This window comes from Piliocolobus tephrosceles, chromosome 6 (assembly GCF_002776525.5).
Source record: "Piliocolobus tephrosceles isolate RC106 chromosome 6, ASM277652v3, whole genome shotgun sequence".
NCBI classification, from domain to species: domain Eukaryota; kingdom Metazoa; phylum Chordata; class Mammalia; order Primates; family Cercopithecidae; genus Piliocolobus; species Piliocolobus tephrosceles.
In genome coordinates, this window is record NC_045439.1 from 79,139,633 (window position 1) to 79,161,492 (window position 21,860).

The 21,860-nt window shown below is 39.6% G+C and overlaps 1 protein-coding gene across 1 annotated transcript in view; it reads left to right on the plus strand.

Moving 5' to 3' along the window:
* The window catches only part of FBN1 (fibrillin 1), a 240,448-nt gene that overhangs the window by 157,154 nt on the left and 61,434 nt on the right, over positions 1 to 21,860 (plus strand). Inside the window, exons 25-37 of the mRNA XM_023227212.3 lie at positions 590 to 817; positions 2,392 to 2,517; positions 2,644 to 2,772; positions 3,460 to 3,585; positions 3,697 to 3,822; positions 5,361 to 5,483; positions 6,908 to 7,033; positions 9,064 to 9,189; positions 15,823 to 15,945; positions 16,096 to 16,218; positions 17,845 to 17,970; positions 19,755 to 19,877; positions 21,627 to 21,749. Coding sequence (XP_023082980.2) covers positions 590 to 817; positions 2,392 to 2,517; positions 2,644 to 2,772; positions 3,460 to 3,585; positions 3,697 to 3,822; positions 5,361 to 5,483; positions 6,908 to 7,033; positions 9,064 to 9,189; positions 15,823 to 15,945; positions 16,096 to 16,218; positions 17,845 to 17,970; positions 19,755 to 19,877; positions 21,627 to 21,749 — 1,728 coding nt within the window. The remainder of the gene's footprint in view (positions 1 to 589; positions 818 to 2,391; positions 2,518 to 2,643; positions 2,773 to 3,459; positions 3,586 to 3,696; positions 3,823 to 5,360; positions 5,484 to 6,907; positions 7,034 to 9,063; positions 9,190 to 15,822; positions 15,946 to 16,095; positions 16,219 to 17,844; positions 17,971 to 19,754; positions 19,878 to 21,626; positions 21,750 to 21,860) is intronic.

Consider the following 21,860-nt stretch of genomic DNA (forward strand, 5'->3'; position numbering starts at 1 on the left):
GAAAGAAATATTTGAGAAGAAAAGTGAATGGCTTTTCTTTGCATTTTTCTCTTCAATCTCAAGTAAGACAGTTCTCTTTGCAGAGTTCACCATTCCACCTTTCCAAAAATGAAGTGCATCTGAGGAAAAGGTGATTGCGCTAGGGCAAACATTCTCCAACAATAAAGAGTACAGCTGGCCTTTAGCTGTGGAGGACATGCCAAGGCATCATGGCGTGCATGCATCGGTGATAGGAATTTCTGTACAGGAGAAAACATCTCCTGAAAGAGCCTTGTGGGATCTCTCAGAATACCATTCCTTATGTAGAATTATCAGAAAACACCTAACGTTGAAAGGGAACTTTCCAGAAATAGGAGGTACAAACATGGGCTGACAAAGAGAGTCTTTATTAGGCGAGGATACCTACCCCAGAGCCTGGGGATTTTGTTTTGTTTTGTTTTATTTAGTTTTTGAGGAATAAAATTAATTCCAGTCAATAAGAATACAGCAAATTATTACATGTGCAGTACTTTGCCTAACAGAGTATTGGCAATTTGGGGCAGTGGAAGCCGTGCAGCTCTATTTAACCTCCCTTGGTTCCCTCTGACAGATATCCGCCTGGAAACCTGCTTCCTGAGGTATGAGGACGAGGAGTGCACTCTGCCTATTGCTGGCCGCCACCGCATGGATGCCTGCTGCTGCTCCGTTGGGGCAGCCTGGGGTACTGAGGAATGCGAGGAGTGTCCCATGAGAAATACTCCTGAGTACGAGGAGCTGTGTCCCAGAGGACCCGGATTTGCCACAAAAGAAATTACAAATGGAAAGCCTTTCTTCAAAGGTACAGTGTTATGTTTTCCATGGCCAATTGCCTTCCTTTTTAGACCAACAGGATGCATTTTCATGATCTCAGCACTCTACTTGATCATCCCAGCATGCACTTTTTGCTTTCTGAATTATATAATTATCTTTGTTTAGAAAAGTATGAACTTTTTTTTTTTAACTGTTTGGTTCAAGAAGTCCTGGGGGTTAAAATTGTTCTGTATGGAGAGAGAGTTTCTACATGGCCCTCTGAAATGTCGGTTATGTAAATTCAAAGGAACTTTAATTTTGCTTCCAAAGGCTATGGTAATTCATTGCTGAAGAAGGACTTGGTGTTCTGGAGATTTAATCTCCCAGTTCTGTCTCACATGTAGAAATGAACTTGCATATTTCTTAAGTGTTTGGTCTTGTTTTGGAAAAAGGCCCCTGTAGTAGGAAACTCAGGTCACATGTTACATGTATGCAGAGTCTTCTAGTCTACAAGAAACTCTTTAAATTATGTTAATGAGATCTTGAGCTGGACACGGTGGTTCATGCCTATAATCCCAGTACTTTGGGAGGCAAGGTGGGCAGATTACTTGAGTCCAGAGTTCAAGACCAGACTGGGCAACAGGGTGAAACCCCATGTCTATTAAAAAAAAAAAAAAAAATCTAGGCATGATGGTGCACACCTGTAATCCCTGCTACTCAGGTGGCTGAGGCAAAAGAATTGCTTGAATCCAGGAAGTAGAGGTTGCAGTGAACCAAATACACCACTGCACTCCAGCCTGGATGACAGAGCAGATCCTGTGTCAAAAGAGAGAGAGAGAGAGAGAGAGAGAGAGAAGGGAGGGAGGGAGGGAAGGAAGGAAGGAAAGAAGGAAGGCAGAAAAGAAAGAAGGAAAGAAAGGGAAAGGGAAGGAAAGGAAGAGAGAGAGGAAAAGAAAGAAAGAAAAGAAAGAAAGAAAGAAAGAAAGAAAGAGAGAGAGAAAGAAAGAAAGAGAAAGAAGGAAGGAAGAAAGGAAGGAATGAAGGAAAGAAAGAAAGAGGGAGAGAGAAAAAGGAAGAAAGAAAGAAAATTTAAGATAACATTGAGAAAATATTTCTAAATTGTACAAATTATTGGCAAAGAATTTAAATTAGAAGTTATATCTTTGAAATTTTTTTTTGGCATATCCAAAAAAGCACCAAACAGTATTACGTGAATATGTCATTCTGCTACACAGTCAATTGATAGCTGTAGGATAAGATGTTCTAATAATGTTCTATGTGCTTTAAATATAGATACTAGTGGTTTAGAACATATTATCTATTCATTCAGCAAGTAGTGGTTAAATATTCACTATGTATCAGGCAGTGTACTGGGCCCTAGAAGTCTGAATAGACACATTCTTTGCTTCTTTAACAATGCTTTATAAAATGTAGAAATTTAAAAGGCTAGAAATGTTTACAAAGTCATATATCTCATGGATCATCACACATTCTTTGAAATGTGTATTGCCAAGATCTTAAATCAAGAACTTCCAACCTTCAGGATTTAAAATGGTGGGCACTGAGACCTCCTGACTGGTTGCTCATCAACTTATTTTGCCCCACATTTTCTTATTCTTGAAGATATCAATGAGTGCAAGATGATTCCCAGCCTCTGCACCCACGGCAAGTGCAGAAACACCATCGGCAGCTTTAAGTGCAGGTGTGACAGCGGCTTCGCTCTTGATTCCGAAGAAAGGAACTGCACAGGTCAGTGAATGAGCCTCAAGGGCCAGGAGAGGGGACGTCCTTTAAAACTCTTTATCCTTAACATATTGCCACAAGAATTAAGGCTGTCCTGAGACTCATTTGCTGCCACTTGCTGTTTTTGTGCAGACATTGACGAATGCCGCATATCTCCTGACCTCTGTGGCAGAGGCCAGTGTGTGAACACCCCTGGGGACTTCGAATGCAAGTGTGATGAAGGCTATGAAAGTGGATTCATGATGATGAAGAACTGCATGGGTAAGTTTGGAATCATTTGATCAACACAGAAAGAGAAGGATTCCATGAAGCTTTGATGGCTCATAGCCTACGTCCCAGGTTCTTCCTGCTGCCCCAGTGCACTGGGCTTGAGACCAGTGAGTTAGGAATCAGTCTGCAACAGAGGGAGACTGAGGTAGAAAGAATGAGGGAATTCATGCTGTGGGTTTGTGGGTGATGGTGGAGACCAGTTGTGGATCCTTGAGAAGTGAGTTTAACACCTAGAATGGATACCCAGGGGGAAGAGAGGACAATTGAAACAGAAGCTATAGTAGAGGTCCCTTCACAGGATGTCTGTCCAACACTTCTAGAATAGGCAATTGATAAGCTCGTTGCTTTAGGTCTGGTTTCCTAGAAACAAAGTTTGAAATGGAGATTCTTGCAAAAGTGTTATTTCTTTCTGTGAGCAAGTTCTGTCAGAAGGTACTTGTCAGGAAGTGAGGAAAGCAGGGTAGTGCAGGAGAAGAAGATATACCAAGAGTTTGGCTGCATTTTGGCTTTAGTCTGATCCTGCAGGAAGCTCTGGTGTATGAATAGCACCAGAGAGTTGTCCCACCTTGAGACAAGGCGGTCAAGATGGACACTCAGCAACGGGCGGGGGAGGGGGTGCTCTGGTCTGGTAGAGGAGATGAGGCCCCCACCTTTCACATAGTCATTTCCATTTCGCAGATATCGATGAGTGTCAGAGAGATCCTCTCCTGTGCCGAGGTGGTGTTTGCCATAACACAGAGGGAAGTTACCGCTGTGAATGCCCGCCTGGCCATCAGCTGTCCCACAACATCTCTGCGTGTATTGGTGAGGAGGAAGACTTTCACACCATTGACTTGAGGTCAGTTGTTTGAACGACATCGCTGCCGGAGTTGGAAGCTTATGTTTGGGTGTTTGTTCTTCTTATTTTCCCAACAGACATCAATGAGTGTGAGCTGAGTGCGCACCTGTGCCCCAATGGCCGCTGCGTGAACCTCATAGGGAAGTATCAGTGTACCTGCAACCCTGGCTACCATTCAACTCCCGATAGGCTATTTTGTGTTGGTAAGTTCTATATTTTATTTTATTATTTTATTTTATTTCATCTCTTCCTAAAACAGTCAGTGTACTCTGAGCTTTGTTTTCATCACACTTTTACTTATCTTTCTTGTTTCCCTGCAATATTCTTTTTATAGTGGCTCACGATCTTTGGATCTCATCTCCATTATCTGTTTAAAGAGCCAGTTAAATGAAGGACATAGGATGTTTTAGCTCTAATAAGCATAATTTGACCCATGCCATTTGGATGGGGAACAGTAGTAGCATGTGCTTTGTCTACACACACGCGTACCAGTGCACATTAACAAATGGTAACTGACCACCTGAAATAAACTAAACACGGTGATTGCTGTGGAAAAGACAAAAAAGCTGAGGTGAAATCTCTGCCCTTATGTGGTTTAGATTGGCTAAAAGATTTCAAAAAATAGCTATTGGAAAGAAGACCATGGAATGTTCATATCTTACACTGCAGTTGAGGCTATGCCTGGCACTCCTTAAAGATGGGTTTTTGTGGGACAAGAATTTTGCTTTGTGGTCAGCCCTCTGTAGGTTTAGTCGTGCTGTGAAGAGTGGCACAGACAGTCCTGTGGCTTTATTGTGCCCCAAGTCAAAGTGAAACTTTGTAGAAACTGCCAGTTTTTGCCTGGTTTGGGGTGTACACCATGTGGAACTGCCAAGTCTCACATGGTTTCCACCCAAAACCATAAATCAGCCCAAATTTTTCTGAAACATGGCCCAGGACAACTCAGAACTTCAACTCAGATTATTGAAAAAGATTGGAACCTCTCAGCCAATCAAACTGAAAATTTTAAGTTTATAAGTGAATCTGTGGCTAAGAGAATTTCATCCACGTGCCTATTATCATAACTGCGATGTGTTCTCCTAGCACCCAATACTTCTCCTGCATTGCAAATGGCACATCATGCATCGTGCAATTAATTGTTCATCTGTCTCCTGGCCGCGGTGTAATCATTTTGAAGGCATGGATTGTGTCTGTCCCATTCATTATTAGATTCTCATCTCTAGCACATAGTAGGTATGTCATTAATGTTTGTTGAAGGAATCAAACAGTGACTGCCAGTTGCCCTAAAAAGTGCTTTTCCCCCTTTTTTTGACCTATGCCTGGAAACTTTAAAAATGTGTCATGCCCATAAACACAGAGGGAGGTGTGTTAACCCATTTTTGTGATACTAGAACATAATACCTGAGACTGGGTAATTTATAATGAACAGAAATTATTAGTTCACAGTTCTGGAGGGTGAGAAATCCAATATCAAGATGCCAGGATTCTGCGTGGTCCGTCTTCCTACATTATCCCATGGCAGAGAGCATGAGGGCGAAAGAGAGCAAGAGGGGGCTGAACTTGCTCTTTTATTACAGCACCGATCCCACCATGAGGTTTGAGCCCTCATAGGGTGCTTACCTCTTTTAAAGGTCCTGCCTCTTGAGTAGTGTTACAGTGGCAATTAAATTTCAACGTGAGCATTGGAGGGGACAGACATCCAAACCATACCAGAAGGTGATTTTGTTTTCATTTCTCTTAGACATTGATGAATGCAGCATAATGAATGGTGGTTGTGAAACCTTCTGCACAAACTCTGAAGGCAGCTATGAATGTAGCTGTCAGCCGGGATTTGCACTAATGCCTGACCAGAGATCATGCACCGGTGAGTAGGTTCTAGCCTCATGTTGAATCTGTCAGTAGGTTCCTAAGTAAAGTAGTTTAGGGCCCAGGCTTTAGAGTCAAGCAGGCTTGAGTTCAAACCCTTGTTTGTCATATATTTTAACTGTATCCTTGATCAATATACCTAGTATTAGAATCCTCATCTATAAAATGGAGTTCAAATTGCCTGCATAAAATAGTATTTACAGAGCTTACCATAGTACCTGGCACATAATAAGTGGAATATAAAATACATTTTCCTTCATTGACCAGACTTTTGATGTTTTGGCCTAATTCAGTGCAACTCCAGGTTTATTCCTTGAGCCATCAGCAACAGCATCACCTGAGAACTTGTTAAAAAATGTAAAATCTCAGGCCCCATTCCAGATCTACTGTATCACAAACTACTGGGGTAGATCTCAGTAATTTGTGTTTTCACAAGCTCTCCAAATGATTTGGATGCATGCTAAAGTTTGAGAACCAGCAGTCTAATTTATACTTCCTTTTGTATCACCCTGGCTGCGAGAGCTGTGAGCCAGGTAGAGGTGAGAAACAAAGTGGGTAATAACATAGGCTTTGATTTTGGCTTGGCTTAAGAAGAGAATTTGGATTTAGGAGCCAAAATTATTTTACTGACCTAGAAAAATGTCCCTGAAAAATCTAGATATAAATTTGGCTATAAAAATTCTTGAAAATAAGGCCAGGCACGGTGGCTCACATCTGTAATCCCAGCACTTTGGGAGCCTGAGGCAGGCGGATCACCTGAGATCGGGAGTTCAAGACCAGCCTGACCAACATGGTGAAACCCCATTTCTACTAAAAATGCAAAACTAGTTGGATGTGGTGGCACATGCCTGTAATCCCAGCCACTTGGGAGGCTGAGGCAGGAGAATCACTTGAACCCGGGAGGTGGAGGTTGCAGTGAGCCAAGATCACAGCATTGCACTCCAGCCTGGTGACAGAGTGAGACTCCATCTCAAAAAAAAAAAAAAAAATTGTTGAAAGTAAATATTATTACCAAGAGCATCTAAGTAGGTATGGTTATTTCAAGTGTTTCTTACCTTAAAATATTGCTAAAACACTTGATAGACTTCAGGCATTTATAATTTGACAATAAGGAAAATAAGATTTATAATGATTTTTGAATGATAAATTAAATGAGATAAAGATTTTAAATAAATAATAGCCTTTTAAGCAGGTGTGGACTTTGCCCTTGAACAGTGTATTATAAATATTGAAAATTATTTTTTCCTTTTTTAACCAAGGATAACCCAATGGATTAGTTTATGCAAAGCTTCATTTGGATTTGAGTGTTAATAGTCTTATGCTAGTAGGCTAAGTTTATTTGGCTTGGATCAGTTAATGTTTTCTCCATGAATAATGGAACCAATATCAACAACCTGTGGTTGTTGGTTTTATTCTTTGCAGACATCGATGAGTGTGAAGATAATCCCAATATCTGTGATGGTGGTCAGTGCACAAATATCCCTGGAGAGTACAGGTGCTTGTGTTATGATGGATTCATGGCATCTGAAGACATGAAGACTTGTGTCGGTAAGCAAAGAAGACAGAATGTTTCATCTTGTCTTGTTAGTTATAAGCACTGTTAAATTACATAAAGTTAGTTTGGGTCATTGATAGAAAGATTCCATAGGAAAAGTAAGGATATTTAGGGGCACAATACTCATATTTTAACCAGCATTCCAAAGAGAGCTTTCTTGTGACTATTAAATGGTACTCTTGTCAGATACGTTATGTGGACTGACTGTCAGCTCCAGATGGACATTTAACGCCTATCTGTTACTTTTGTCCACTTAACCCTCATTCTGTTGTGACTGGAGTGTAGGCTTTTTAAATGCTTGACTAAAGGCAAACAAAATTTACCTCTGACAAGAATGCAGTAAACTTTAGAACTGATCTATTTGTTTCGTGTAGTTTCTATTGTTCTGCCTTTAAATTTGATAAACTTTTTTTCTATGATATCTAATCTGACTTTCCTCATATACAATGTATTTTTCATCTCAGGTGTTGTAGTTTTCACTTCTAAAAGTTGGACTTGGGTATTTTTTCATATCTTCTGGGTCTCTGCATAATAAATTCAATAATTCCTCTAGCTGTTTGAACACACGGAATACAGTTATAATAACTTTTAGTGTATTTGTCTCCTAATTCTATCATCTGCATTAGTTCTGGGTCATTTGAATAAATTGAATTTCTTCCTTATTTTGGGTCATATTTTCCTGCTTCCTTGAGTGATTGGTAATTTTTGATTGGATGCCAGATATTGTAAATTTTGTCTTGCTGAGTGCTAGATATTTTTGTGTTCCTAGAAATATTTTTGAACTTTGTTCTGAAGTATAAATTACTTGGAAACACAGAGATCCCTTTCAAAGTCTTGCTTTTAAGCTTTTAAGCTATGTTAGTCTAGGGGGTAATTTTGCTCTGTTAGTGAAGCAAGACCCTTCTGGATATTCTACCCGATTCCCTGTGAATTATGAGGTTTTCCAGTCTGACTAGTGGGAACAGGCACAATTCCAGACCCCTGTGAACTTTGAGGATTCTTCCCTCTCATTTTCTTCGGTAGTGCTTTCCCCAGCCGTGAGTAATTTGTTTCTTTACATGAATGTGCTGGTCACTACTCATCTGAATACTTGAGGAAGACTTTTGGCAGATCTCTGGCGTTGCTTTCTTCTGTGTAGCTCTCTCTCCTGTCCTTTACTCTGCCCTATGAACCCTAACTACCTCAGCCTTCCAGATACCCAGATTCATCTCCTCAACTCAGGGACACTGCCTGGTTCCATCTGGTACCCCCTGCTTATGCCATGGAGTTAAAACTTCCCTCTTCAGTAATCTGGGGCAATTGTAGAATTCACCTAGTTTGTTTTCTTTCTCTCAGGGATCACTGTCTTTTGTTGCCTAATGTCCAATGTCTAGAAAACCATTTTTAAAAGTATCTCTTGTCCACTTTTTGGTTGTTTCATTTGAGAATGTAATTTTAATCCCTGTTATTCTATCCCGGCCAGAAGCAAGACTCTAGTATTGATTGTATTTAAATTTTTATCACATTTATCTTCTGAAAGCCTTTGCTGAAAATTTTGGAAGTCCTAGAAGTTAAAATGAATGTCATAAAAAATAAATAATTTTTAGTTTGGAAAAGAAGTGAAATCCTTAACTGCTTACACTAAGGCAACCAGTTCATCTATCCTTTCTTTCAAAATATGAAAACTAAATTATTAGCATCATGCAGACTGAATTAAACTTTTCATCCTGCAACAAAGTATGCTGTTCTAAAAAGTTTTCTAGACTGTCACATAAACGAACTCTAAACTCAGCACGGAGTCCATCCGTTTGTTTGATTACCTGGCCGGCTGCTTATGGGCCAGATGAAAGCCAGTCTGAATGATGAGCTTGCAATGTAAAGAATGAAGAGCAAATGTAAATTGGCCTCTAAAACTTAACAGTGTTTTTCTGAGTGAGAGCATTTTACCTTTTCTAATTTATTTGTCATAGTTATTTTATCTCAGGGGGAACGTATGCAATGATATCAAATAGCTACATGTATTAATAATATCTGTGTTTTACAGATGTCAATGAGTGTGACCTGAATCCAAACATCTGCCTAAGTGGAACCTGTGAAAACACAAAAGGCTCATTTATCTGCCACTGTGATATGGGCTATTCTGGCAAAAAAGGAAAAACTGGCTGTACAGGTGTGTTTGTTCAAGTAGAACAATAAAAAATTAAGTAGTTAAGAGATTGGTATCATAATTATAGATACATGTTTTAAAACTCATACATTTTAACTATATTAAAAAGCATTTTGCATAACATTTTTCATTAATTTAGCTACCACTTCTTTGAAACTTGTCATCATTTCTATTGGATCCAAGTTGAAGGTTTTTTCTTGACCTGTTGGGGGAAAAAAGGTGTATTGAATAAATTAACACTGTAAATAACACATTTTTTATGAGGTTAAAAATCACATTTTCATATCAAATTACTGAACATGCTAATTACCAAATATTCATGGTCCTTGACCGAAGCAAGCCTTTTCCAATAACCTCCTTTGCCAACACTTCATTTACGGTTTATAACTGGAATTGCTCTTTAAAGGAACACATCCTACAATTCATATATTTCATCACTTCTCACTAGTCTTCCAGTGCCTTAAATAGGAGCACTTTTGATGTATTAAATTGTGTTAGTCCAAATGAATCTTCGTTCGTGGGGCTTAGCAAATCTTACGAAGTGATAATGGAACCATTTGCAGTGTTGTTTGTCTATTAACAATAGCACATGAGAAAATGTTTTCACAATATTTGTAGGAGACTATCCTATTAAATTCCAAATAGAAGTTACTCTGTGGTAATGACATTGTGTTCAGTTTATAAGTGTTTAGTTGGTATTTTCAAATGCGAGGCAATGACATTAAGTCCATGGAATGATATGATAAAGTTTTACTCTAGTTACTTATATTAATTTAACAGATTATGGCATATAACATAATTTAAAACACAGTGGAAACCATGGTGAGCTTGAATTAGGTAACTGAATAATTTCTTTATAAATAACAGTCTTTAATTCCAAAAACCAGTTTGGCAAGCTCTTATGACTTAAAACAAACATTAAAATATTTGCAGATTGGCCGTGTGGCTAATGTGCAGCTCCTTCTCTTAATTATGTCAACATATTTCAAGAAAACACCAAAATATATTTATTATTGTTTCAAACTGGCCAATAATGCTATTTCACATTTATTGATATGTAGGATAAGGGCAATAATATTATTGTTGGTTCAGAAATAACAGATGCTAGCCAAATTATGAGAAGAAGCATGAAGCTGGAATGTTTTCATTTTCACTATGCTACTCCTTACATGAAGCCTGGCTAGGGGTCCATTCTGATAAATGGCACAGTGTTTAAACTCTCGACTCCCCGTATGGCTTCTCGGTACAAATGGTGCTTAGCTTTGTGTGTCTATGGTTCAAGCTTTATTTTTAGCTTCCATTATAAATATAGGACTTGGTCAGGGATGATGGTCTGGCAGTAGTGAAAAGAAACGTAAGATAGTTCTGTATTATGTTTTAACTAAAAAGAGGATAATACCATTGTTTGGCTAAGCTGAGCACTTTGAAATTCAACCCAGAGGCAGTGATGCTTAAGAAAGGAGAAGTTGTATGTGTGCCACATTTTCTTAATCCAGTCTGTCACTGATGGACATTTGGGTTGATTCCAAGTCTTTGCTATTGTGAATAGTGCTGCAATAAACATATGTGTGCATGTGTCTTTATAGCAGCATGCCTTATAATCCTTAGGGTATATACCCAGTAATGGGGTGGCTGGGTCAAATGGTAGCACACCAACATGGCACATGTATACATATGTAACAAACCTGCATGTTGTGCACATGTACCCTAGAACTTAAAGTGTAATAATAAAAATAAATAAATAAATAATAAAATAAAATAAAAGAGAAAGGAGAAGTTAATCTCATGGAACAGCCTTCATTCCCTATAAGAAAGAGGTCTCTAGAATTCAGTGCTCCAAATTCTAACTAACTGGGTCATGTGCAGTGGCTGATTATTTTAGGCCTTACCCTGAAGAAAGCTTAAATTTTCATGTTATTTAATATAGTTTTAGGTAAATTAGATATAATGTATACAATGCTGTTGGCGCAGTGCTGGTCAATATATGAAAGCTATTGTCAAATTAAATGAAACGTAGACACAGTGTCTAGAGGCCACTTTAATGAAAGCCATTGCTTCTAGTCTATATCTATTGTCCATTATTTTGTTTCATTTGAGAATGTAACAGTCTAGCAAAAATTTCATGCTACTGTTTACTGATTCATGCTTGAAATCAGTTTAAAGAAGGAAAATCTTCCTCTTTATATAGAAAGGCTTGTGTTTCATAGTTGAATTTGCACAGATACTAAGACCATGATAACAGAGCTGTGCACTACAGTCGCATGAAGTGACACCAGCTTTACATTAAGAACAGCAGCCTGGCCGGGCGCGGTGGCTCAAGCCTGTAATCCCAGCACTTTGGAAGGCCGAGACAGGTGGATCACGAGGTCAGGAGATCGAGACCATCCTGGCGAACACGATGAAACCCCGTCTCTACTAAAAATACAAGAAACTAGCTGGGCGAGGTGGTGGGCGCCTGTAGTCCCAGCTATTCGGGAGGCTGAGGCAGGAGAATGGCATAAACCCGGGAGGCGGAGCTTGCAGTGAGCTGAGATCCAGCCACTGCACTCTAGCCTAGGCGACAGAGCGAGACTCCGTCTCAAAAAAAAAAAAAAAAAGAACAGCAGCCTTTGAGTCAATCACATGAACATAGATTTGAAGTCAAAGAAACACTTGAGCTCTTCCTCCAGTTTTAAAAATTACAGCCTAAAATGATTTTCCAATTTGATAAAAACCAGCTAGCACGTAGGAAGACTTGAGTCTTTTATGCCCCCTTGATACAGAGTAACATGGCATGTGATAGTCTCATCTGAAGGAGTAGTACCCTGAATTGTGTTCTTAGTAAATCCTCTCATTCATGATCTTGAACAAATCACCAGGGTGCTCTGCAGTTACTCAAATGTTCTCCTTGGGTGAGTAACAGCCCTGACCTGTGGAAGGACATCAAATTTGATTGGAAATGGCTTAACCAAACAGTAAGTTTGGTATACTTGAAAACATGTTTTTAAAAATCTGGGGCAAAATGTTTTTTGAATCCCATGTCACTAAGGCTCTTTTAGCTGCTTTTAGTTTAAAAGTCATGTCATTCACAACTTAGAACACCATCAAGTTACCTTGGTGATGGCTTTGTTTATAATGTTCCAGGCAACTAATGTAAGTAGAGATATGTGTCTTGCCTAATTGGATAAACAAGCAGACAAAAGGAATATGTCCACTTATTTATCTATTTATTTATTTAGATTATTGTTTAATGAAAAGAATTATGAAAATATGTATGCTATTTCATAAGGAGCAATTTTGTTTCATGAGAACTAAGAAAAAGTCCTCTGGGCTCCATTACAGTTTTGTCTCAATATTTCAGCTCCCTGTCGTTACTGAGTGTTTCCATTTTAACAAATAAACATGTTTTTTCCCCCAATCACTTTAGTAATGTTCAGAATCCACCCACTGACTTACATTCCCAGCCCACACAGATGCTAAGGGTTTCTTTTTACTCCTTAAGCTTTGTTCAGACCGTGGGTATTGCCAAGGGGGAAAGTTCCATTTAATGGAGAGAGAACACATTTGCTGGAAACGTAGAACACAGCTTTTCTATCCTTGGCTTAAGTGGGCTGGATTACAATTTTTCTGTGACCCAATGTAAGGTATCTGCTGCCTGTTCTACGTAATTAAGGCCCAGCTAGGTGTCATCTTTGATGGGTGGTCCTGGCTTTCACAGGCTAATTTTAAGACCCTACCTCCCATCACATGCTTACTTAGTTCATGAATAAAGCAAGCATACCATTAAGTGGAATTAAATCCGACTTGTTTTCAGTTAAAATAGCAGGATTTCTGGGTAATTCTACATTGGAAACTAGCTGGTTCCTTTCACAAAAGAAATGTCTCTGGTGGGTCTTGGTCCATAGGAGAGAATCATATATTTCAACCACCAACAGTCAGTGAGAATTTGTGTTCATCTCCTTCCAGTTTCTTATCACTGCTAATTTTCTTTCACTGGTTGTCAGCCTTTGAAAATTCCATGGGTGTTCAATTAATAGTGTTGGCTCAAATTCGGATCCAAATTAAGAAATCCAAGTAGCCTTCACGTTTGGCCTCTCCATTCATGGTAACGCCCTCTTCCTCAATGCCTAATCAAGGAGTTTCTGCAGTGCACAGCTCTGCCAGGTTAGGATCCAGGAGACAGATGCCCAAATGGCGGGGAAGGCAGGTGTTTGTGTGGGTGATACAGCCTCTCCCTGTGTGACTGTAAGAGGAGGCCACAGCAGCCCCAGGCACAAGCCCATACTTGGATATCAGACTTGCATGGGACATACGCAGAGCCTGTGAGCAGGGTCTGCCCACACCGCACCCTTGCCCTTCAAGACAGCCATGCAAGAGGGCCTTTGAGTCTTTGTGACAAAGGTCTGGTGAGGTTAAGAAGGTTGCTAGGCAGCTGTGGTCCAAGGGAAGGAGTGCCAATCACCAGATGGGGAAACTGAGTTTTAGGAGGTCCTGTCTCTGCCCCTCACTGACTGTGGGGCCCAACTTCTGTGTCCTCTTCTGAGAAACTGAGGATTGAGAGAATTGAATTACAAGTTCTTTCCACTTAGAAAACGCCTTGATTCTATAACATCTGGAGGCTTTGATGCTTATACAGTTGAAGCTTTTTGTGTCCACACAAGATGATTTGTCAGAGATCATGACAAATATGGGAGAGAAATTTAGGCAGGACTCCACAAAAATGGTAATTTGTTGCATTACCTCTGAGGGGAGCAATTACCCGAGGCAGAAAGAAGTTTCGACAGTCCTGCTTGGGAGCATCTGTGCTAGTTCTGCGGGGTCTGTTAGGTCAGGTATGGAAAGACACACGTTCTTGAATTCCTGTGCCTACTTAGCACTGTTGTCCCTGAATTGGCCTTCCTCCTCATTTCCTTGGAATGTACCATGCTTAATTATTTAGCTGGTTAAAGCTCCCAGTCACCGTCTAAAGCTATGTGCCTCCCTTGACCTGCAGTAATAACCTGATAGGTCCGTGTAGCTGCCAAGGTTACGCTAAAATCCACCTATGCAATGTGTCATGATTGAAAGGACATTCTTCCAGGCATCCTGCTTCATTTTTATGATCATTAGTGATATTATAGAGTTCTTTTATAGGAGCAATCTGTTCTTATTTCATTTTGTGTTTGCTGTAGAAGTTACAAAGAAGCCAAAGATCCCAGGACCATTTCAGAGCTTCAGATGGAACACTTGGCAAATAGCATGTTTGCAAATACTTTGAAATCATTTAATTGGGCTTCATAAGTAAACAAAACGGCAAACATGAATTACTTGCCCAGTTTCTTTTTCACGCCACTATTCAAGTATTCAATGGAAATTCTTTCAGTGTTTTGTATGGCAAAATTGTTCTTCTTGACCTAAGATTGGTGTTAGATATTGGTTTCCGTATAGAGTACCATATTTATGAGTTTTTGTTCTTAGTTAATGACAAAGTTGATGATGAGGGTAACCCATTATAGAATAGGCTCATTTCAGGAAATTTTCACTTAATACTGTATATTCTTAGGCCAGGCGCGGTGGCTCAAGCCTGTAATCCCATCACTTTGGGAGGCCGAGACGGGTGGATCCCGAGGTCAGGAGATCGAGACCATCCTGGCTAACACGGTGAAACCCAATCTCTACTAAAAAATACAAAAAACTAGCCGGGCGAGGTGGCGGTGCCTGTAGTCTCAGCTACTCTGGAGGCTGAGGCAGGAGAATAGCGTGAACCCGGGAGGCGGAGCTTGCAGTGAGCTGAGATCCGGCCACTGCACTCCAGCCTGGGCGACAGAGCAAGACTCCGTCTCAAAAAAAAAAAAAATACTTTATATTCTTTTCTATAACATATTTATATTAGAGAGTCTATCTTGGCTAAAGTTGACAATGGAATTTTGAAGAATAGAGCATTTTGGAAAATTTGGAGTCTTAGTAATGTGACCCTAATCTGGTACTCCTTATATTCTGACAAAATCCCCATTGGATTAACTTGAGTTTTACATGAAATATACAAGAAAGCTAGGCTCTCCAATGTGCTAGGACTCTAAAAAGCTACGGAAAGACGGCTTATATACTGTCTTAAGGAACATTTTCTGCAAATGCTTAAATTAGCAATACCTAAAGTAAAGCCTTTATAGAAATAAAGCATCATTAAATAACTTTTAAATTTAAGAATAAAATATATTTTATATATAGAATATAATGCAAAAATTTTCTAACATGCCAACAGGTTTGTATTTTTTGTCTATACAAGATATGAAAATAATGTGCATCATTACTCCATAGTTGACTTACTAAAAATATTAGCAATAGAAAATATATGACAAGGAGTATTAAAACCATAGAAAATTAAGCAACTCATTTTTTGTGGTCTTCAGCTGTAAAAGGTCACTTTGCAGTGACTGGAAACTTACATTAAAATGTGGAAAATAATTAGAGTTAATAGTAGCTAGTACAATCATATTCTTATATCTTTATAATTTGAAATTTAAAGCTGTTTAATATATGTAGAGTTTATATATAGATGCAAAATCAATCTATACCATGGGAAGTTTGAAGGCAAGTCAACTTTTGAATATTACTTATTTTAAAAACCAAAAGACATTTGTGCTGAGACTTTTTCTAAATCGCTGCTCATTTTTCCAGACATCAATGAATGTGAAATTGGAGCACACAACTGTGGCAGACATGCTGTATGTACCAACACAGCAGGAAGCTTCAAATGTAGCTGCAGTCCTGGATGGATTGGAGATGGCATTAAGTGCACTGGTGAGTAGGAAAGTAACAGAGATTGCTTATCAAGGACTGCGTAGATTACACATATGAAAATATTAATTCTGTAAAGTTATTTTAATTTGTGTATTATTGGTTTTAAATGCCACACTTTCTGTTAATAATGATATAACCTTTTTCCATAAGATCTGGACGAATGTTCCAATGGAACCCATATGTGCAGCCAGCATGCAGACTGCAAGAATACCATGGGATCTTACCGCTGTCTGTGCAAGGAAGGATACACAGGCGATGGCTTCACTTGTACAGGTATGTTCACGCTAGAAACAAACGGGTAAACACTAGTCAGAGAAGCAAGGCATTCCACATTTCGCAGGCTAGCAATTCTTTTTTGAAGACTAGGCCACTTAATAGAAAAGATTCATCATTTGACACTAGAGCTCTGTGGGGAAAAAAAAAATTGGAACCAGGTCAATTAGGGAGACCTCAAAAGCTTCTCGATAGATACATAGATGGATGGATGGATGGATGGATGGATGGATGGATGGATGGATGGATAGATAGATAGACAGATAGATAGATCGATAGTTTAGGTGCCATTATCACATCATTTACAGTGATCTGTGCTCCAACACAAAATGATACCAAAAATATCATACCATTCTCCACCTCAAGTCAGCTAGGCCTTATAATATTTACAATTGGCATATATATCATTATATAGCTGTATATAATGATGTCCTTAATTTAAACAAATCATACTTCTTTTTATATGCCTGGCCTTTATGTTTTTTGCCTATTTCTCATCAACGACTTCCTTTCTGTAACCACACAAGGATAAGCTTGCTGTAGGAAGCTATGTAAGGAGAATAGATGTTCTAGATGCTCTAGATGTTCTATATATTTTTCTCCAACACGCCATCATCATCATCATCATCATCATCATCATCATCATCATCAACATTCCATACTGGTATGAGTAAAAATTTCAAACCTGCTATGGAATTCATTCACTTCTGGTTTTGCAATAATATATTAATGAAATTTTCTTTTTGGCTCTAATTAATAGTCATAGAATTAACATAAACTGCTATACACATTTAAACATACATGATTAGACTTGTCATTACATAAATTATACGTATACTTACATGTGCATGTATTTACAGACAGCACTTTTTATATCAGAGCTCTGGAGTTAAATAAAATAGTAAGATCCATTGGCCATTAGGTCGCATAGCTGTTCCTATAATTTAAAACATTAATTTATCCTGAGCACTTTGTTCATAAAAAGTCATTTAAGCACAATAGAGGCTAAGGCCCATTAAGTGATTTACCTGGAATTTTCTTTTATTCACTGAAAGTTTTATCTAAGAGGAAATCATTTTTGCCTAACTTATTGATATTTTGTCATCAAAAACCTCCCATCATTTTGAGAACATATTCAAATTCCATGTATTAGACATGTGTGGTTTATGTGTTTGATATTTAAATGCCTGTGATTATCAAGAAAACTAGGTAGAGATTAAGCAGATGAAATGTTTCTTCTCCCCTATGATTGCCATTCTTTTGCACTTTTGGTGCCCATCTAAGCTAAGCCTGAAACTTGAGAAATAGGCACAAACATGATGTGTCATTTCCCATGATGGGTGTGCCCTCCATGCAGATGACCCTTCTTGAACAGGCCTTGGTTTGCATGATTCCTTCGGCTTATTCATTTTACCTCATTCAGGGTAAATCATCATTCAGGATTCTGAATCAGCCCCATGTAAATTGCATATTCAAGATTAGCCTTCCAAAGAGAAAAATAAATGACTTTAAATGTGTCACATTGATGTTATGCCAAAACATTGCTGCACTGGAAAGTTGTTAGACCTGAGGAATTCGAAAGCCCCTAACCGAGGAAGAGTAACATGTGTTTCTTTCTGGCTGTAGACCTTGATGAGTGCTCTGAGAATCTGAATCTCTGTGGCAATGGCCAGTGCCTCAATGCCCCAGGAGGATACCGCTGTGAATGCGACATGGGCTTCGTGCCCAGTGCTGACGGGAAAGCCTGTGAAGGTAACTGATGGGGAAGCCACTGGGAGCCTTGTTGGGCTTGATGAGATTAGGTTATTTAAACATTCCTGATGCTTTTTTTTTTTTTTAACTGAAGTGTGTTTTAGCTTCATGTCTAAGCTGGCCAGTTCAGTGTGTAGAGGGGTTAGGTTTCCAGCTGACCATTTCTCTTGGTGCATAAAAAACCTCAGCTGACTGGCCACAAGCTGTATATCCAGTCTTGGCCGCATGGTCTGCAAGGGTATACCCATTGGTCAATGAGGGTAACCAGGTGTGGTTAACTCAGTGCAACCCATTTATCCCTACCGAGGGAGATGCAACCCATTTATCCCTACTGAGGGGGAAAAGAGCTCAAAGTGCAAGTTCCCTGATAATGTCCTATTATGGGATTATCACTAAATATGGAAACACAGGTTTTAATCTCCACTGTATTTGGTTTCTAGAAATAAAAGCAGAGCAAATAGTCTTGTCCATACATAGAATGGTATGTCTCACATTTGCTCTAAATATCTAACATATATGAACATGGGACAGGTTTGCAAATCTGTTCAATAGGGGACCCTTGGGATACTGCCATATGGCATGGTATCTCTCAGCTTTAGGCTCTGTCATTCTGATAAGTATTAGTCAGACAGGAAGAGTCCTGGGAACCTGTTAGCTAAGGCTGGATCCCGTTAGGAAACACAAGATTCCTCCGTTTACCCACATTTGTCAAATTTAAGCACATTCTCCTTCATTGAAAAGAAGATTTCAGTAGAAATAAACAAATGATAACGATTGTCAGTAGGAGTTTAAACAAGACCTGATTAATGTATTAGTTAATAGTTGTTCCTTGTTAACAAGATGTGAACTCAAAATCAGTCATTAGCTATGACATGCATACTCATTCCCTCATGTATTTTTATGTAAATACTTTTCTCTGTTATGGAACCATTGGGTGTTCTTTATACAGTTTATATTAAATGTGCAGAGTTTGATATAAAACTCCTTGGAGTCAAGAAACCAGATTATGCTCTTGATCATGTGCCTAATGCCTTGTTTACTTTTGTTACTCCAATTATCCAAGGAAAACAGGTACTGTGCCACCTCTGGTAACATAAATAGTCACAGTGAAAGTTGTGCTTCTCTTATTGCTATAAGGGAAGGTTTTGTTTGTTTGTTCTTAATATAAATCATGGCTGGCGGAGTGGTCATGGCTATTTAAAGCTAGTCTCAAGGCTGAAAATGTGACTATGTGTCAACTGCACATGAAGAATGTTAACAGGAGGCAGAGACGGAGGCCTGGAAGAAGTGTGTATGGTTTTTCAATCTTCATCAACAAAGGCAAACACATGCCATAGGACTAGGGACACTGGAGATTATACAACTAATTATGACAGTTCCCCAAAAGACATTGTGGCTTGTGAAATTTTGATTCACAACAAAAACAGTGACTAGATAGATAGATTTTTAAAAAACACACAGAAATCTAGTGTAAGGTAGCTTGCTTGGCTCTTACTTTACGGAACTGATGTGGACCTACGGGGAAAACTACAAATGAGATATGTATCTGTAAAATGCTCAGCCTGCTGCTTGGCATGTAATAGGGACTGAGGAAAAGTAACCTGTCACCTACAAGACTTCCCTGTGTATGACAAATCATCTAAAAGTCTATAGGAGAAGTGCCCAGATTTGTGTTAGGTAGTCTGCATTTTCTTAATATTTACATTAGTTGCCTAATTATATTTGGCAGGTGTTTTTAGAAAAATATAAATTAACTGCTTTGCTTTTTTTCTCCCTCCCCCAAGATATTGATGAGTGCTCCCTTCCAAACATCTGTGTCTTTGGAACTTGCCACAACCTCCCAGGCCTGTTCCGCTGTGAGTGTGAGATAGGCTACGAACTGGACAGAAGCGGCGGGAACTGCACAGGTAAGACCTCTGCTCGCATCAAAATTGCCTCCCTTGTGTCCCGGGAGACCCAGCTAGTAGAGCCTCCCTGGGGCTACACAAGGGCCATCACAGAGGACAAGAAAATCTGGGGGGAAGTAATAAGAATCACAGATACATTTTCTCACACCTGACTGAGAGGTGATTGGAGGTGGAACTGGAACTGATTGGAGGTGAGGATCCAGAGGAAAGAGTCGAAGACAATTGAAGGAGCAGAGTTCGTAGCCTTGAAATTGAGTTTGTGGCTACAAAGGAATGTTCTAGGGGTGCTCCAGCTGTGTAGCTTCCCAGCCATTTCCTTTTCTACTTGGGTACATTGTCGGAGAATTTCCTTTTGGAGGCCATGCCCTAGGATCATGGGTTTTCTCCTTGTACTTTGTTGTGGCAATACCCACCCCACTCCTTCCTACCCCTGCCCTGCGCGTGGTCACCAGAGTACCTGGTCACAGAGCTCAGCCACCTATCTCTAGTGTATAAATCATTTTCTTGTTGAGCCAGGGACTCTCAGGGAACATTATAAAAAGCTTTGAAAAACTGTAGACACCCAGCAGACTGCCACTCGGTTCTCTTTGGCATTAAGACTTTGAAAGCCATTTGCATTTCCCCTTCCTAATTCACCCCTCTGTTCGAGGGTACTGAAGAAACAACTTATGTTCTGTATGAGTTCAAATTTCAGGAAAAAATTTGGTCTTTTCAACCACCTAAACAAACCATGACTCAGGGGCTCTCCAGATCATGACCACCACCACCACCCTGCAAATGCTCTGGATGGAGTATTCCTCTCCAGCCACACATTCTTCCCTTGGTTTTCCTTAAAACTATGATGAGACCAGGCTGGGTCTCTTGCATGCCTCAGGAAGTCCCCTCTCCATGGCCTGTACCCTCTCGTGTGTGCCCCAGATCACTATCAACATCGTTCTGTCTAATCTCATTTATGTTACTCTGGCCCTGTCCATCCAAATTCACATGCAATTTGAACAAAAAAATCTTCTGCAGCGCAACCCACAGGAGGGTTGCCAGATCCAAGGGGAGGACCAAGGCAAAGGGTGTCGTCCCTCTTCTCCAGTCCCTCCTCACAGAAGCCGTTCGTCTATTCTTGAGTATTTCACGAGTGTTCAAAACAGACAAAAGGAATTGTACACAGTGGAATTTGCCAAAACCCATGTCCTAAGTATCTGGAATTCTGTACATATTTTTGGAATAGAAACTGAAAGAGAAATATTCAACTCAGCATGGGTGATGGGAGAGAGACTCCTTGCCAACCTCAGGGAACACGCTAAGCCTCACGTGTGTATCAGGGGAAGCAGCAAGAGTTGCCCTTCTGAGGGTTTCCTGGGACATCTTGCTCTAATTTGATGAAATAACAAGCCACATATACTCAATATATTTTCTTAAAAACGGCATCTGAATGTTTGTTTGACCCAGATCACAGCAGTGTTTTGCCTTCAGTTACCTTGACTGGAATATTTTTCCTAGTTCCAAAGTTATATTTTATCCCGATGACAAATTTGAATGGTAGATGTGTTCCGGGGGAAGACAACCAAAGACTATACCATATTTCCTTCCTGAGAGGTTGTATTTCTGAAGTGGAAGACTGCATTTCTAGATGCAGTTGTAACTAGTAGCTTTAAAATTCTTGTTTGGAGCTCTAGACTGGGCCCTGTTCTTTTATGGCAATGTCTGCCTGCCCTGGCTCAGGTGTTAACTCCACTGCTTGCTGTTCGGTTTTAGATGTTAATGAATGCCTGGATCCAACCACGTGCATCAGTGGGAACTGTGTCAACACTCCAGGCAGCTATACCTGTGACTGCCCACCTGATTTCGAACTGAACCCAACTCGAGTTGGCTGTGTTGGTAAGACCTTAAAATTTTTTCAGAGAAGCAAGCATACTGTGTATTATTTTGAAAACAGCACCAAACATTCCATTCTCAAAGTTTGCAAAATGAGTGATACAGAAATTTAAA